The 19,680-nt window shown below is 41.2% G+C and overlaps 1 protein-coding gene across 1 annotated transcript in view; it reads left to right on the forward strand.

The window, feature by feature from the left end:
- Positions 1 to 17,752: 17,752 nt before the first annotated feature.
- eif4g2b (eukaryotic translation initiation factor 4, gamma 2b) overlaps positions 17,753 to 19,680 on the forward strand; it is a gene marked incomplete at its 5' end in the record, with an annotated part of 30,264 nt that continues 28,336 nt past the window's right edge. Inside the window, 2 exons of the mRNA XM_080438017.1 lie at positions 17,753 to 17,842; positions 18,357 to 18,460. Of these exons, the coding sequence (XP_080294143.1) occupies positions 17,753 to 17,842; positions 18,357 to 18,460 (194 nt within the window). The remainder of the gene's footprint in view (positions 17,843 to 18,356; positions 18,461 to 19,680) is intronic.

Here is a 19,680-nt window from a genome sequence, read left to right on the forward strand (position 1 = left end):
CACTGCATTTCTCTGCAATACATAGCTCATTATTTTAGGTGAGCCTTCTATGTAACAGTATCTACCGCAGCGCTAAAGCGATAAGATCAGCATTCCATCTGGCACATTCAAATGTTTACCCCCTCTAATTCACTTCCCCAGCTTTATCTGAGAAGGTAGATAGGACACCCTTCTGCTGTTTTAATTGAATTTATAATGAATTAACAGAGTGCCCTTAATTAGGGTGATTAACTGCAAACAAAAAAGACAATCAGGCTTGGCTGAAAGACATTGATGTAGTTAATAAATCAAGTCAGCACATTTGACTCTAACTAGAAATACATTTGGTTTAAAAAAGAAACTTATTTTCAGACAGACAACCCTGTTTTGTTTTTTAATTCTTATTTTACTGTTAATGTAAATTGTGTTCTCAAAGTTTGTGTTTTTGTTCACTAGCATTGATCATGCTGTGCTGCATTTTATGATTTGTATTGTGATGTTTTTTGCCTGGACCAAAGAAAGAATTATAGTCTCCAATACGGTGTAGACTAATGGGGCTCCTTAATAAACAATATTCCACACATGCATGCAGACACATACACCAGTCACTGACACATATAGAAATGCTTATCTTATAACTTATCATTTGGTCCATCAGGTGGATGCTTTTATCCAATTCTCCACATTATCACATCAGCATGGACAGACCAGTACCAATCCAACCACTAACCCCTTAGCCATGGCATGCAGTGTTTGTGTCCTGCTCTGTCTGTCTAGCTAAACCACCACAGTCTGTTCGGGTAGAATTTCTCACAAATACTATGGCAAAACAAAGGGGGTGCGGAAAGCCTTTACACCCCATGTATTCACGGATTCCCCTGTGGGGTGTTTATGATAATCTGACAATGCCCTTAACACTGTGCAGGACATCAGCACCCTCTGAATCCAACTGTGAGAGTACTTTTCATGTGCCGTTATTTCCTCAGTCCACTGAAGGTAGATGCTGTGAACCCTATTTTCTACAATCTGTTAGATTGCAGAGCCACTGGGAGGTTACGGTTGGCAGAAGCTGTCCACTTCATTTAATCCTTCCATTTGTTAAGGTTTTTATGAAAGTCATGCACCATCTGCATGTCCAAAACACTTCTGGAATACGGTGGGAGTTTTGCCCATTATGTTTCCTAGAGTTTTGTAGAGAACATGTATGCAGTAACATAAGATCAATGCCACAAGTTGAATGTTGGTAGGTGGGTGTCTGATGTTTGCATCCACTAGTCTTTTATCTGCTGAAAGAGAGCTCAGTCAAAAAACACATGTGCATCACTTCATATGTGCAAATGCGTGCACATACACGTGTACAGAAGACGCCCACAGCAAGATATACAGTACATACATGCCCCTGGTTCACGGCTCATGGCGCATACATACACATATGCACAGATACACATAAAAATGTGTGCAATCTGAAAACATATATGTAAAGCTATGCCAAAAGCCTATCTGAAAATGTCTTGGGACCATTGTCAGAGGAGCAGGCCGATGAATGATGAGAAGCACTGTAAAAACATGAGCTCAGATTTGTTTCAGAGATTAATGTAAAGTTGTTAGCCTTATTAAGGGCATATGAGCTTTATTGATGCATGCAGTGAAGGGTGACAGGAAAGATGTATAGAAAGGGGACATCATGTCACATGCTAGTAGCTCATATGTACGTATACTTCACTCCATTCTGTTTGCGTGTTTGTCAAAATAGTTCAAGAATGGATGGTTAGATTTTCATGAATCTTGGTGGGATTGGTCAGTAGACTGCCCCTAAGAGATTATTATAGGCAGAGATATTGCTATGCCCCTTGCAAGGGTGCCTATCTTTGATCAGAGGTGGGGGAGCAAAGTTTTAGGTTGGAGGTCTGGATGGTGATTACGGCTAGTAGGCTCAAAAAGTGACTTATAGGCCTACAAGCATTTTCAATCTATTCAATCAATTTTCTACTCTTGTTTAATTAGCCGATTAGTAACAGCTGTTTTAGTGTTGCCAAGTTTCGCTGAGGGTGTGTCCGCTCTATGTTGGCTTCCCATTATGAACTTGGGAGGCAGGAAGTCTGTTTATTGTGTTGTTTATGTTGTTGTTCAACTATAGATCTACAAGCTCATACACGATGCTTTTAGATTGGCTATTTTGCTACATGACACCTAAAATGAAGCTTGGTTGGTGGCCATTGAAAACAAAGATTACTGACAATAGTGTTACAAAGGTGTTATATGAATCATATGTTGATGTCAGCACTGTGCTTATGATTGGATTATGGTTACAGTACGATTGTCGTGTGTCAACAAGTCTGATTTCAATCCTGCCCAAAAAAAGACGTAACTAGGTTATTGGTAAAAAACACTTAAGTGGTCTTATTCCACAATTCACACAATTCAGTAAAACATTGTTCCCAGGTGTCAGTGGCCCTGTGTGTGTGTGTGTGTGTGTGTGTGTGTGTGTGTGTGTGTGTGTGTGTGTGTGTGTGTGTGTGTGTGTGTGTGTGTGTGCGTGCGTGCGTGCGTGCGTGCGTGCGTGCGTGCGTGCGTGCGTGCGTGCGTGCGTGCGTGCGAGTGTGCGCGTGCGTGCGTGCGCGTGCGCATGCGTGCGTGCGTGCGTGCGTGCGTGTGTGTGTGTGTGTGTGTGTGTGTGTGTGCATGTGTGCGGGTGCGTGTGCATGTGCATGTGCATGTGTGCGCATGTGCATGTGTGCGCACGTGCATGTGTGTGTGTGCTAATCCTGCAAACTACTAGATGCACCCTGCCAACATTTCAAATGTTTGTGAATTAATTATCACAGAGCAGTCATCCCTCCAGGCTATGGGATGCCTCAGGTCTATGGATCGGAACTTATTAATTACAATACTCCTGTCGCTCAGAGCAAGAGATTGAGTGAGAGGGACAGACAGACAGACAGACAGACAGACAGACAGACAGACAGACAGACAGACAGACAGACAGACAGACAGACAGACAGACAGACAGACAGACACATTTGATTAACTGAATACATAGGACCACAATGGAAACACGCCGTCAGGGTTTTTTGTGTTATCCTTTCAGCATTAATTGCATAATTGTACCTGCAGTGTAGCCAGTGTATTGTTTGCAAGCAAAAATAAACTAATGTGAATCTGATATAAATGCAAGATAAGATCTCTTAAAAATATATATTTTTTAATAGTTTTACAGTAGAGACAGACAGGAAATAGAGAGAGAGAGATGGGGAGAGACATGCAGCAAAGATCGTCAGGAACGGGACTCGAACCCGCGATGCACTGTCAGGCTACTTTGGAGCCTAAATGCCCGGACCACTACGCCAGCAGTCCGGGAAAATAATATAAGTTTAACACGTTTTAAAAGAATAGCTATATATTGCTGACCTATACAGATTTTCCCAACAGGTTATCTCCCTGAATGCTGTGTAGCATTATGTGTTTAGGACCGCGACCCTTAGTGCTGTCATGACAGAGCCCGTGTCTGCCTTCAGACATGTCAGCCTTCATCATCTCACCTTCCCTCACTTCCCATTACACTCCGCTCCCTGTTTCCCAGACACGTGCTCGGTGAGAGGCCAGGTGTGTGAGCGCTGATTTGCTCTTGGAGGTGAACTGGCTGCCCACATCGCTGCTGGGCTGCTGGGTCGCATTAATGACACAGTAGGACTTTGGATCGTAGGAGAACTGCCGCTGCCAAGCGGAAAACAGCAACATTAAAATCAGGTGTTGACAGGTGTCAAGGAGAATCAGTGTTGCACACAGAGAGAGAGAAAAACAACCAACAACAACATGGTTTCCCACACAGAAGGCAGAGAGACAGAGGCTAAATGTCACAATCCCTGAGTTACAGCCTCCCCTGGTAAATTTGGGCTAAAATAACGTGACATTTTTGATAGCCTACAGTAAACCCAACAAATATTTTTGACAGGGCTTTTGTTTCAAAAGTCGATTGAGTAGAGATTTGCCTGTGCTTTGGTGTGCGGTATCGGTATGGGGAGGGGAGGGGAGGGGGGGATAGGCAGCACGCTGGCGGCGCGGCCTAGCACTTCAAACAGCGAGAGAAAACAGCTAACCTTTTCCCCTCCGCCCGACTAACCATCAAATGATTAATCACAACAGTGATGAAAAATACAGTAGTTTGCCGTGTCTCATTAACCGCCGAATGCCCCGTCATAACGAGTAATTAACGCCAACAGCCGCTAGCACTGATTGGCTACCCTACTGGGTCTCCTCTGCCTCGTAGCTCGCTGCCAACGAGCATTTACGCCGTAATGACTCGGCTCCATCAACCATCTTGATGCGTTTGTGACAGCGGCGCCGGTGGCACGCTGAGTGTACTCTCTCCGCGTGCCGTTTGACATTCACTGTTTACAGTGTGCGACACGACGGCCTCTGCTTTGTTCCGTCTGATGGCTGATGTCATATGGCACCACATGGCTTGGCACTCGAGGCAAGACAATGAATACTGTACTGGAAATAATATTAATATTTGCACTGCTTTCAGGGGGGACATGCAGCAGTAACCTACAGTTTGTCTTTTATTACAGGGGAACCCTGCAATTACAATGCCCAACATTCCCCAATGGAACAATGGAGTCTATATTCTTTTGGCTTCCATTGCTCTGCATGTTCCACTTACTTTCAAAAAGCTTCTTTTTTAAATTGTTGAACATAGTGCTTTGGTACATTTTTCTTCTAAGATTAACTGTATGAAACTAGTATCAGAAAAGCATTGGGTGAAGGAAAAAAAGCATTGTAGTGTTGTTGCTTTTTTCTTTCCTTCATAAATCTTGTGTAGTCTGACTTGGAGACACACTTGGGGTCAGGCATGGGTCCAGTACGTCCCATTAACCGTGGACAGTGTATTCCACTGTAGTCCGGGAAGAACTGAGATTTCCTCTGTAATGTTACGACTTGCATCATAGTGGGAAGAATAATAATAGTAACAAAAACACACACACACGAGATACTGTATATTAATCATGTTTAGTATGTTCTCACTTCATAAAGATGGGATTGGGTTCAAAATCAGCAAAGTGGCGCTCAAAAAAAAAAACTGTCCTCTCTGTAAGACAGTTTATCAGATCATCTGTTGTTGTTTAGTCTCTACAAGTCTGTTTATATTACCCTGTGAAGAAACCTGTACTCTGAATGATTATTCAGTTATATCCTGCCTCTACCTGTTCCTGTTACCTACCTGCCCGTTTATAGGCCTACCTATCTAAATTGGATTTTCCCCATAACTGTTTGTTTGCTTGCTCTCTCTCTCTCTCTCTCTCTCTCTCTCTCTCTCTCTCTCTCTCTCTCTCACTCTCTCCTGTGTTTGGATCCAACTTTGCAACCTTGACAACAATGTGCAGGAACTGAACATGACCTGGTGACAGGGTTGCAGAGCCAATGCTGACGAGCTTTACAGAACGTACTGACACACAAGGTTCAGGGATAACAGGATGCTATCACTATAGTATAGTAGTAGTACAATAGTACACAAGGTTAAATACTCTGGAACATAACACATACTGCCCAACAATGAAGATACGATTCAAGAGCTCTAGTGGCACTATGAACGTATACGGACCATGTTGTACAGAGTTACACATTAAAAGCATGCACTCCTAACAACATAGCCTATATTATCCTCCCTAAAAATAATCTAGCGACAAATTATTATAAGGCATTTATAACCTACCCTAGCACCCTTTAAGTTAAGACATGGGAAAACAAATGAGCAATAGCTAATGTAATCGGCTAATCAAAGGCAATCAACCATCCGCTTTAACAACACTCTATATACCCCCACAGCAAACACTGAGTCAATTTGCAAGTGAAGCTAATCTTTTTTCCCATTACACCTTTTTTGCTGAATACAGACGTTTGTGTGTTCCCTCGTACTCTAAGAGGATTAATTGCACATTAACTTCATTTTACACATCAATGTGATTCCACACTTTAACCTTTCTTTCTGCTGAACTGAAAAGTTTTTGTTTTCTCTTGACCTCATTTGCACATTAAAACCTATTTGCGTTACAATTTAAATAATAACAGAAAATAAACAATTGCTGTCCCATCCCGCCCCCGCCTCCCCATGCAGGGGGCTGTGTGTGTCCCCTAGCGACCAGAGCTTGTTATATATACTGTACAGGCAATGGATCAGAGTCCCGTTGGAGAGGCAAACTGACCAGTGTCTGCCCAACATCGACGGGATGACTACTGGCTCAGAACGGTGCTCTTTGCGCAAACAAACTAAACAGACAGAAGCAATGAATAAAGAAGAGGGGGCACATTTGTTCAGACGTAGGAATTAATAGGATTGCCTGCCTCTGTGTGATATGTGCTGATCTGGGAGAGTAGGGTCTTTGTTTGTGTTTGTGTTCTCATTTGCATGTAAATGTTTATTTTCTTCCCCTTCCCCCTGTTTTCCCGAACATCATCTGAGGACATCATTAAATATTGAACGATGGTGACATAAATTAAACATTATCATGTCATGTCGCCGCAATGTGCTAACTTTCTGAGAGAGAGTTTGTACTTTTACTGAACTTATTTATTATTTCCCTGCAGGCCACTCTATTTTGCCACTCGAGGATTGAAGGCTGAGGGTGGGAGGAGCGGCCTAACTTTTCCAGACAGAAATAGACTATTTTACTTCTATATTGCGCTGATCAGAGCAATAGTCACCGAGTTATGGCCATTTGATGTGTTAAACACTGCTGTAACTCTGCAGTAGTGCCCCATTATGTGTGCAATTTAGTTTATAGACTGGTATGTGACTATTATCACACCAGTCCCCTGAACGCTGTTTGTGAGAAGTCTGGTGCCGTTTGGAGCAATGGTGCGCCTACGGCCCCTTAGGGCCCCTGGTGTGCCTATTGCCATGACAGACCCCTGAACAGTGTTTGCGGCAGAAGCAACTGTGCGCCTTGCAAGTCCAAAAAGAGATTAAATTAATACACAGGACCTCAATGGAAACAAGCCCTGGGCTTATTGGGTTATCCTTTGAGCATTCTTTTGTATAAATCTGTGCCACTGTGCCTTTTTTTGCAAACTGTTAATAAAGTACTCAATCAATCAATCAAGCAAGCGGCACTTTTTTTTTAATGAATAAAATGTAATAGTGTCCAATCTGTATGGTATGAGCATGTTTTGTCTCCCTGCTCTTCTATTAAGACATTCAGATCATGTCAAAGGTCATGTCTCACCTAGACACAGGATCTGACACAAATTTTGACCTGAAGGTCAAGATTTAATTTATCCCCTGAGCAAGCAGGCAGGCTCTATTAGCTCAATGGCCAAACACTATTCAGACAGACAGTAGGACAAGTGACAGTTCACATTGTTGGGAAAACAGATAGGGAGACAGAAAAGCTGATAGAGATACAGTAGCAGAGACATACAGTAAAAATGCTGAGAGGGCATAATGTAGTTAAAGACGCCATGGCATGGCCAGAAATCATCATATTTGATTCAGCATTTAACAGAAAGCTAGGGTAGCTTTCACTGATATTGATTGCCGTTTACAGTAGCCAATGGCACACGGTGACAGCCTGTTGTATTATCGATTTGAGGCTGTAGGAACTTGCGCATTTTGAAAATAAAGATTTAAACTACCAGCTGTAGATGTAATATTAATGAATATTGAATGTTGATTAATGCTACATCACCTATTTATCGGCTAAAATGAATAGATGGTTTAGAAACAAGCTGTGGGAGTCCCGCAACGCGGTCTCCATTTCTCCCCCATGCCTGTCTGCTCCCAACGGCCACAGGCGTCTCTTGCTATGCCAAGCTCTGTGCCTGACCACTCGCTCACACCGTCACTGCCCCGAGCAGCTAAATGTAGGCAATATCGATTTTTACCATTTTAATAAATGAGCATAAACAAACTGTTTCACAAGAACAATGTTGGTGTAATTAAGAGATTTGCTAGGGAATATAGATTTTATATATAGATAAAGAAAACAAAACCATGTAGAGTCTATTTCCTGGTTTTAGTGTGCGAGGTACGGGCAGGGAGCTTTCTCTGGAGCGATAGATGGATTGATGTCTCCACAGATAAGAGTTTACAGTATAAATGGCAGGACATAAATATACAAATATTTAATTGGACCACAAATTAAGTATGGATTTTATATATCTTGTCAGTAAACTTGTCAGTTTTAGGTACATTGCTGCAGTGACAACAGTGATCACAGGAGAAATTACCAGAATGTAGAATGTGGGTAGGCTATACGTAGGACTGGTTCTGAACAGAAAATCTTGCTCCTTTTCTGTGATCCACTTTTTCTCAACAGCATTGTTGAGAATGTCAGTTAATTCACGTTTCATGTACTCTACAGGACTGGATGACGTGGTGTATAATATTCAAGATTGTGTACTTGATTGTGGGCTTCACTTCTATATTGATCTCTGCCCCAGATGACCACAGCACCGCCCTCGTCGGATCACTTTATTATGATGTCCTCGTTGTTGGAGGTTTCTCGCAGGGCTGTTTTCTCCTGTTTGGTGAGATTAAAGGTAGATGGACGTTTTACCGTTTGAAGGAGCGACTCTACTTCACTGGACACCTTTTTAGTGAAAGCAATTAGACAGGCATATTGTTGCTTATAAGGCAGAAAGTAGATTTAGGTCTGAACTCCTTTACAGGGCCGACATTAGCACTAGAGTCCTCTGAGGTGCATGAAACAGTGTTTTGAGAATCATGATGATGGAACCAGGCTTTCAAATGTAGATTTCTGTAAAACTTAAATAAGTCTATCTTCGTTTGGAAAGCATTTGCATTAGTTGTAGGTGCGAAGCTAAGACCACGAGATAACAAGGAGATGGATTCTTGTGGGAGAGAGGTACCGGTGATTACAGATTCCCGTCCTGCCTGGTGGTCCGTCTGGTGACTCCTCTTTTTCCTCCCCCGTCTCGTCTTTCTTCTGCCTGAGGTTGCTGGAGAGGCTCTAAAGTTAAGTTATTGTGGTGTTTGTGTTGTGTTTTAATAAGTTTTCAGATTGATTTAAAAAATCAAGTAAAAAAAAAGTCCCTGGGGAAAAGATTGAATTACGAACAAAAATTAAACTGTGATTTATTATCCCTGATGTTTTGTTAAGCTACCGTTGACTTCATTATTCCGGTAAATTCATTAGAGTTTCAGTTAATTTGGACATAATGTAAACAAACATCATTAACACAATAACCGTGACCTCTAAAAAGTAAGCAATTAATGGAAAATGGTCTATGTTTATGTATATGGCCAAAGATGAGTGAGTAGACACTGTCATATTTAGACCGGTATAGCCCTTTAAGTGTTGCGCTGTCAATGGGCACTACATCTTGTTTTTATTCATCTGTATAACTTGCAGAAGAGAGCTTAAGCTTCATCTCCACTGGGGAGACAAGTGTACTATTAATTTAACATGTAACCAAATTCAGTATTCAATGTTCTATACTGGCATAATGACTGATATATCTTTAAGTTGGTGTGTTAAAAAAACAAAATCTTCACTATGCCTCTCATTTAAGATTTCCCAGTACCCACTGGGCCATTGAACTGCTATTCAATGTATTAAGTACACATCCCTGCTGAAAGATGATGAAATGATGAAAGAAGATGTTTAAATTGCTCATATATCACATTCTGCTTCTCTTATGTCCCTCATAACTACTCTCATCCAACAGGCAGCACACACTTTTTTATTTAACCTTTATTTAAACAGTAAAATCACATTGAGACCATTGTCTCTTTTACGAGTGTGCACTGGCCAAGAGAAGAGGCAAATAAATGTTACACAGCTCTGCCAGTAACAACAATACAGGACATAACAATCATCACTCATCACTTGCTGCCATAATGGTACACAAGACATTTCAAGACATTTGAATTTTTAACAGATTTGGTATCTATAGCTGCTTACTGTCCATTCTGTCCTGCTATACCATAATCCCACAGTTCCCACTGGTGGTCTGGCATTACTGAAATAACAGTGCACTGAGTGGTGATGTCACCGCTCATTAGACGCTTGGGTTCAGATTCTCGGGGGCTGAACAGGGATGTATTATCTACCATGGAGGCATTTTCATCCCATTCTGTCCTTCATTTAGACTGCTTTGAAGTTAAATGTTGAAGAGTCTTTTGTGGAGGATGGTGGAGGGAAAGAACTCGTCTTTCATGTGTTAATTTCAAAGGGAGTTTTCTTTTCTTTTTCCTTTTTTCTTTTTTTAATAAAGGGCCAGGGGTTATTGTGTTAGCTTAGCAACTCCTGCGGAGAAGAAGAGGAAAGGGAGTGAGGCTCTCTATATGCTGGAGTCAATGTTAATTTCTCCACGAGTTCCTTTGAGGATGTACCTATCTTGGATGGGGAAGGGAAATGAGGAATAGACTCTAATCCACACAGCTGTGTATTAACATGAAGAATGCCCTTGGAAGGTAAAATTTAGAAAAATACATTTTTTTTGTGTATGGCTCATTTGACTACAAATCAAAGCAAGGGGTATTGACTGATGTATCGTTTGGCTGCCTCACTTTTGTTTCTTTATTCCAAATGGCGCCATCCATCCGTAGCAACAGCGTAGCCAAAACTCCATGGAACTGAATACAGCTGCAGTCAGACTTAATAGCAATAGACATTTCAATCAAAGCACTATATATTGCCTTCATATAACAAAGCACAACCAAGGAATTGTTTCAGTTTGTCAGCAAAAACATGAATGCAGAGCTTTCAATGAGAACAGTAGATACATTACATATTTAAACTAGGCTATTTTCAAAACATTTCTCTCTCCTTTATATGTTTGATTCTACAAAAAGGGGGAAGTTCTCTCTGTCTTCTAAACTTCTCCTTTACAATATGGTTTTCCTCTGTTTTTAACTCTTTATGTGCTAATAAATCAACTCAAACTCCTAAATGGCATAGTCTACGAATACGAGACTATACATTACATTTATATCAAGTATAGTCTATAGCCAGACAACTGGAGATCTCCGCCCACCGATACGTTTGCTGAAATAAAGATGTAGTAGGATTTTACTTGTGGATTTTGCCTTATGCCTTCTTATGTTGATTTTTCTTTTCTTTTTTACCTCATGGATATGTCACCAGCACGTAAGACTCATGTGCTCTAGTGCTGTACCTCATGTAATGCACCTGCTGCTATCTTTTTTAACCTGCACCTTATATGTCTAGACTCTTACCTCATGTGCATACTGTACCTGCTACTTCTTGCACCTTAGGGAGACCGGGGACAAAAGTAACACTTTTTGTATTTGCCTTCATAATTCACAGACTACTTGAAATATCCTAGTCATCTTTTGCTATAAGAAACATATATATGTGCCCTAATTAATAATAACATTTTTAAGCTTTCACTAATAAGGACAAGACTAAAATATTAATTTGAATGCAATGAGTCACAGTGTTACAATTGCCCCCATGACGGGGGCAGTTGTACTAGTGGCTGGGGGCAATTGTAGCACTGTAAAAATAAGTCATATTAATACACTTTATCTCAAATAAAAGCACATCACTAAGTAATATGTATTTTTTACAATTTAACAGTTTTACTTACGAATGTTTTATATACATAATTACAATTATTTTGTATTTGTATTCGAATTATTTAATTTTTCAATTTAGTTTTTTCAAATGTATGTCTATTTTTTATTTAAATGTATTTTTATTTTGAAATGTAGTGACATTTAGTGAAATATGTTCATTTACTAACATAAAAGTATGAAATCCCAGACAAAAAATCGTCTTGCATTGAAAACACATTGTTATAATTGACCCCGGTCACTTTGTTACAATTGCCCCCGATGGGGCAACCATGATAAAATCCCATATTCTAGCTAGAAACACCTCATAGGCTGCTGACGTTAATTTGTTACCAATAACATAGAGATACAATTCGTCCAAGTTTAAATTTGCTGACATCTTATCTTTAGACAGCAGAAGGAAAATACTGTACACTCAAAAATTTACATTTACGCCTCAAAATCAGTTTTTTTTAAAAACTTCTGCTGAGATGAAATGATCATTCTATCCTTCCATAGGCAGAGAGAGCATGTGCAAAAGAAGTCTCACCCCTCTAGCTTATTTCTAATTAGAGTTATTGAGTGTGTTACTTTTGCCCCCTGTTACTTTTGTCCCCGGTCTCCCTATGTCTAACTTCTTGTACATACCTGCTACTTTTTATGCTATATGTATAAATCTTTTGACCTGTTTATTTCTTTAGTTTTTTCCGTGCTCTCCCTCTCTCTGTCCAATCCCCTTTTTTCTGAAAACGCAATGATCAGTGACAAATCAGTGATCAGTCACAAAACTGTAAAACTGTGATGTGATAATTGATTCAAGTTTATTCTGATTCTGAGATGAAGACAGAGAATGTCGTGCTGCCCATGAAGTCCGTCAACTCTGAAACCTACTGTACAAGTGCTTTTCCAGGTAGCTGAAATGAAACCAGCCATCCAGAAACTACTTAAGTCAGTGAAATGTCAAACAGGTTGAATGTCAGAGTGAAATTAGAGGAAGAAGGAAAGGGGGGGACAGAGGAGGATGAGATGGAGGAGATGAGGAAGAAGAGAGGAAGTTAAAGGCATACTAGGTAACGTTTTCAACAAAACTAAAGTTAAATTGTATATCTTTTGTGAGTGGCAAAAGTTTCACAACACCCACTCCATGAATTTCACCCCCGGAAGCCTTTTATTTATATATTTTCTATTGAACGTGGACTGGGGGGACTTTCCCGGGAAAATGACGTTCCTGGCCAACGTCATGACGTCGTGGCCGACGTCCTGGCCGACGTCATGACGTCGGCCAGGAACACCGCAACGGTTTCCTGTTTGGCCAGGAACTACCGCGCTAATAACAAAAAGGAACCTCACGCTGATTTTAAGAGAATGTAGGATTGGAAGATCAAAAAAGAACAGAAAAATAAAGCACAGCTCATGGTAACTAATGCTCCACTGGCTAAGAGAAACGATCCGTAGATAGTATAAAACAATTAAAAGATCGCTTTTTGAAACGCTTCCGGCTTCCGGTGAAAACGAATGGAATTCTGGGTAATCGAGGACTACGGAAATTGTATGCAGTGACGGTAGTGACCAGCAGAGGTTGCTAAAAATTTGTGATTCTGCATTGTACAACTTTAAACTAGTCTTTTGGAGCCCTACCCCTGCCCTTCTTTTTTCCAAGAAGAAGATAGAAGAAGGAAGAAGAAGAAGAAGAAGAAGAAGAAGAAGAAGAAGAAGAAGAAGAAGAAGAAGAAGAAGAAGAAGAAGAAGAAGAAGAAGAAGAAGAAGATAAGCAGTCATAAAGTCAAATGTGAACACTAACTGCTACAGCTAACAGTATTTTGTTCAGTGAGCAAAATGGAAGAGACTCGTAATAAACATTCTATTCTCCAAAATGTCAGACGGGTTGAAGAAGAAGCAGAGGAAATAGAAGTTAAACAGAGAGAAAGTTAAAAGTGTAAGACACAGCAAATACAGTATGACACTGACTTCGACAACTCACCGCAATCCATCCCACTAACTCTCCTTTCCATTAGCGGCATGTCTCCCAGAGTTACCCCATCCTCCTGCTGCATGAGGACTTGACAGGCCTTAGCACAAGGAGCTCAAATTAATCACCCACCACTTAATTTGGATAGGGTGTCATCTCTCACAAACCTGCTTTTTTATTATTTTATTATTGCCCTAACCTCTGACTGCCACATCTTCTGATGGCTGCTCCACTCCAGCAGATAGCCATTCTCTGAGCCTGGGAGGGTCGGGCACATTAATGAGACAGAGGACCCTGTGTTAGCCACAGCTTTTTAATTAGCTGAAGGGGACACTTTAGTTGCCGTTTCACCCATCTCCATGCTGTGGCATTATTTACGGATGCTTCTTATACTAACGGCTGACCACTGTACCGTGCGGATGGCATAAATGATGGGGAGTGGTAATTGGTGCTTCAGAATGGGCATGAAGGTCTGGCATAATGGTGGGTTGGTTCAATTGCCATATTTGGCTGCCTCATACTTTATTTGAGAGAAAAATTGGGTCATGGGTGGTAAATCAATAGCATTTGGTGTTTTCGAGTATGATTGGTTGGTTGGTTGGTTGGTTGGTTGGTTGGATTGATTGATTGATTGATTGATTAATACAAATAACAAGTTCAAACACATATAACTTATACCCAGGATAACACAAACAGTATAATTAAATGCTTATTTCCATTGTGTTCCAGTGCAACCACACTAGGTGGCAAAGCAATATGTTCAGCTGTAATAGGTAGATTCTCCCTGTGGGGCTCCATACATTGTTCATTTAATCTGTCTTTGTCATCTTTCATGCCTGTGTTTTTTTTACCACTCCTATTGTGAACATGTATTTTGCCTTGCATGACATTTCACTGCTTGTACCTGTATGAGTGAGTGACAAATAAACCCCTCTTAATTCTTGAATTGTGAATTATGTCTTGCAGAAGAAAACAACTGAAATGTTGTTTCAGTGCTTCTGGGTGCCACAGGGGGTAAAGTTTCTGTCACAATTGGCTGTGTTTGCAGGTGGGAAGCAGGTTGTAGAGGGTGATCTTTGTCTCTGCACTAGCAACCCCTACAGGTTGGTCGTGGTACCTGTTCAGCAAGGAGCGAAACTGGGAAGGATACCGTGTTCCTCCCCCGAATGTGTCATGCCCTCCCGGTGAAACTCCTCACTGTCAGATCCAACAAAGCGACAGCATGACAACTTCACATGTATCGGAGGAGACACGTGGTTACCTACATCTTCCTCAACTTAGGGATAGCAGTGGGGAAGGGGAATGAAGATAGAGGGGGGAAAAAGAAAAGAAATGCAATTTCAGTGACTTGAGTTTAAAAAACAGCCCATGAATATGTACTAATTGAGGACTTAAGTCTCCAGGCTATTCCTGACCTGGAGATTTACTATTTGGCAGATTGGTGTCTGATATGCAGCGGAGCCTGAGCAATCCCGCGGAGGGCTTTTCGAAAGGCATGACTTCCCTACACATTCCGGCACCGACAGCGCCTAGGGACTGGTCCACTTCCGCACCTCAGCACCACATCTACTTTTTTGTTGGATGGAGAGTCACGTTCCCTGTGTACAAAACATCTGTGTATAGAGACCAATTACACCCCGAAGTGAAAACTTCCTCTGACAGTTCTTCAGCAATGCACTGCGAGAAGGCAAAGAATACACACACAAAAACCCTACCATCCATCATCAATGGGTACAACAGCGAACTTTGAAAATGCATTAGCTCACAGTGTTTGGATAGAAAGCACACTGACAACCACAGAAAGAAAGTTGAACTCAGATTCACTAGCTGCATATATGCTGTATGTATGTATCCTCAAGCTGAAATACACTCCCTTCCCCACAAAGTGAGACCCTGCCCATGGGACTACGGCTGCTTTGAACATTTATACATAATGGAGCTCATATTAATTTTTGTTTTGAACTGGAGGGAAGAGTTTGAATAAGAAGTGCTAATATTTTAATCCCACGTTCCCATGACAGAGACAGATACGCGAAAACACAAACAATCAAGATTGGCTTCCTTTCAGAAAAAAAGGAGAATAGAAAGGATGAAGCAGCAGTGACATGAAGCCCAGTTTATAATCTGACAGCATCGTTCCCTGAAAACAACTTTTTTCTAGCAAGTGAATGGGTCATACGAGTATAAATCAGACAGCAGTTGGGAGCAGTCTTTTCTTTGCCTTAAGTCGCATGCAATAATATGGCGAGTAAATATTTTCAGAGCTGTGAAGATGAAAGTTTGGAAGATAAACAACTTTTCTCTCCCAGTGGGAATGGAAGGCAGAACTGTGCAGTGTTTGGGTATTAGCGAGTAATTCGTTTGTATTTTATCTGTGATGTATTCTTCAGCTCTCTGAGCCTCAAAATGTCATTATTTTCTCTGACACATGTCAATACTTGGCCAGACAATTAATCAATGACTACAGTCCTAGACGAGTTTGTAAAAAAAAAACTACATCACTTTGCACCTTCAATAACATGTCAATTCACTATTGTCAACAATAGGGAGTTTCTGAACAAAGATGGATGATGGATTTTTGCATGAAGAGTGAATTATTTCTCCCACTTCTCTTTACTGCCCTCCAATGTGACATGAAATTACATTGCTTTTTAACCTCGGTTTCATACAGGGAGCAAAAGCCCTTCATTGCACTGCTGCTGACACCTATTCTAGAGGTTTGCAGAGCCGTGCATTCTTTCAGATTAACCTGTCATGTCGGATGTAATTGACGAGATTAAAAAAGAAGATATCTAGGTACATTATTGATTCACATGTGAAAAAAAGGTCACATGTCCCTTCAGGTTATCAGCTCTGTGAGAGACAGCCTGAGAATGGCTATGTTTTTATAAGAGGCTCTGGAGATAAGAGGGAAGGAATAACAGGTTGCGCGTAGTCAATCATCTGGGATATTGAAGGCTTGTACTAAACATGCAGTCTGACGCACTATTACCAACCGTATATTGCAACGCAAACACTGCAGATACATATCTTGGCTAAATAATACCGGTATTATAGCATTACTGAGAAATGTGGCACTGGTTCAGATGTCGGTAAATCAGATTTAACCTTCAACAACCACAATCAAGGTACACTTGAGTAGGATAGGCCTACCTACACTACAGTAGACTGTGGCTACTATCCCCCTATTGCTCCAGTGGTACTTCTCAGTGACCACCAGAAGCAGATACAGTAAATGTAAATGGAATGCATTTATACAGCACTTTTCTCCAAAGTGCTTTACAATGTATTTCACATTCACCCATTCACACACCGACGGCAGAGGAAACCATGCAAGGCACCAACCTCCTCATCGGGAGCAGTTAGGGGTTCAGTGTCTTGCTCAAGGACACTTCGACACATAGCCAGGAGGAGCCGGGAATCGAACCTGGAACCTTCGGATTCCGAGACTGCCGCTCTACCTCCACTGCCGCTTAAAGGAGAATTCCGGACATTTTAAGTGTTATCTTTGATGTCTAGTTACTCACCTACCGACGTTGCTTGTTTCTCAACCTGGCAACACCAAGTTGCCAGGTTCTGGAAAGAAACAAGCAACCAGTGTTAAATCGTTCGCCATTAACGGTAGCCTCTCAGGAACTTTCAGCGCATGTTTGACTATCATGAGACTCTACAATGACTAGTAGTAGAGAAATAATAACATAACATTGCATCGGTTATAATAGACGAATTTCCCTAAGCCACGCGCTCCCATTATGAGGGGGTTTAAAAAATGACGACAGGGGAATCTCTGGAAAAAAAGAACGCCACTTTTTACGTCGGTAGGTGAGTAACGAGACATCAAAGATAACACTTAAAATGTCCGGAATTCTCCTTTAAAGAACGTGAAGCAGGGTGGTATTCTAAAAGAACATGCTATGTGCTCAGTTTCCCTGGATAAATCAACCACATAAACCCTATACTTCGTTGACCGGGGTCCCCCAGCGGTCTGTACTGTACTTGGCCCCCTCCTTTTTGTGCCTCTACACCAAATCTCTTCGCCGGAAATCGCTGATCTACAAGCTCACAACGTGTCACATTGCGACACGCTGTGGGCTTGTTATTCGTCTATTTCCGGCAAATGTTCTCCTATCTTCACAGAATGTTTTGCCTGTTGTGACATTCGGTACGTGGTTACCGCAAAAAAAACATAAAGAAATGTCATACATATTTCTAAGGGAAAGAATGTTTCCTTCAAGTTAAGTTTATTATAGCAGCGCTCAGCAAGAATGACTGAGTGCGACAACAAGCCTCTGTGTCTAATAATCCTGGATCACCCATATTTTAAGCAGCCAACTACTAAGGAGTGCAAGGGTCAGGTCAGAGCCTATCACTCTCAAAATATTCATCCTGGAATATCGATAATGTATGCAAAACGTTCCTTTGGGGTTCTTGGTTGAATTCAAATAGCCCACAGGTTTAAAGGTGAAATTGGTGCAAATAGCCATGTTGTAAAGCAGAGGAGGGAAATCAATAGTGATATGCTACCACTGGAATAATCTATAACATAGCAGAAATGAAAGACAGCATGAAAGACTTCAATGATTCTTATCACCACACATTAAATGCAGTCAATGCACTTCTCATACAATGGGAGAAACATGAAATCATATAGGGACATTAAAGGGAAAGTGTATGGTTTGCTACTGTGCTCATTTGTATTTATGTAAAATGAAAAAGTACTTTAGTGTTTGTTTTGTTTTGTTTTTCTCAGTGATCAGTGAACTATAGCTACTGAATTGAAGTCAACTGAACACATCAAATCAGAATCAACTTTATTGTCACATTACAGGTGTAAATAAGTCTTCTTCTTATTTCGTGTATCATCATCAGATGTCCAGCTTAGTGTCATTCTGCCGCGCCCTCGTCTCAGGTCCCACATCAAAGAGGCCAGCCTCCGAAGGTGGTCTATACAGGGGACAGGTGGTGATTATGTGGTAGGGAGTCTGCTCACGCTCCCCGCACTTCATTTCAAACCTTTATTTATTCTCGAAAGACATTGAGGTTGCCCTCATTTGCAGTGTCGCCGAGATACATCACAGTACAATTTCATTTTCCTATTCACATCAATATTCATATCAAAAACAAGACAAAACAGAAACAAAATAAAACAACCTTTCCCCTATCTTGTGATACAACACAAATTTAAAAGCAGTTGCAGACACTTGCGGGTAGGTCTGCCTATCAAGGATTTAAATTGGCCGTATGTTATGGGAGAACAGATCTTACATTTAAGCTGTAGGTCATTCCAAGCGGTTGGGGCACTAAAACAAAAGGCTGTTTTCCCCAGTTCAGTCTTTACTTTGGGGACCTTTAGCGTGAGCCAGTCACTGGCAGACATGTGCAGACAGATCCCCCACTCATAAATACATTCGTAAATACACTCTGAGAGCACTGGAGCGCAACAGGGGTGCTCTCTGGTCATTCGGAAATTCAGAGAGTTCAGTGGGTTGCTGTTTTTCAGAGAAGAACAGCCTGAAAGTATGTAACTTTGGAGAAATCAGCACAAGCTAGATTTTGAAGGTAAAATACTTTTGGTATTTTTGCTAATGTCCAAGCATGTAACCACACTCCATTTTAATCACATACAATAAAATTAATGTTGCAAAATAAAATCTAGACACTAAAAGCAAATTAACAGCTTGTTACCTGTCCAAATAATATAGAGCATCAAGTGTCTGCCTTGTTTCGTTCTGTTTTTGTTTAGTTTTTTTAAATTATGATGCATGGCTTTTGTCCATTCACAGCATGGCCCAACATCTGCACCATGATGGATGAAGTCATCGTGTGTTCGGAAATACGCTCAGAAAATCTGCTCCGATTTCAGAGTGCTCTTGTTTTTATGTCATGGAGTGTTATGATATCAGTTAATCTTTTGTTTTTTAGAGTAGCCAATTATTCGTTATCCTGTTTTTCTCCCCAATTTAGCGCCTGTTTCCTCCCCACACACATTTCTGTGTTGTCCCTGCATGCTGTTGTGTCCTACTGACTCACCTGCCAGTGAGGAGCCCCCACCGGGAGGACGTAGGGTCTACTCCTCCCGGCCCACGATGGGCAAGACCTGGGCTGTTGGTTGTCTAGGAAGTGACAACCGGAAACGGTTACATTTGGCGGAAGTACCGCCCAAGGAAATGCTTTACAAATCTGTTAACATTCT

Source organism: Gymnoscopelus braueri, assembly GCF_963280865.1.
Source record: "Gymnoscopelus braueri genome assembly, chromosome: 9".
Classification (NCBI taxonomy): Eukaryota; Metazoa; Chordata; class Actinopteri; order Myctophiformes; family Myctophidae; genus Gymnoscopelus; species Gymnoscopelus braueri.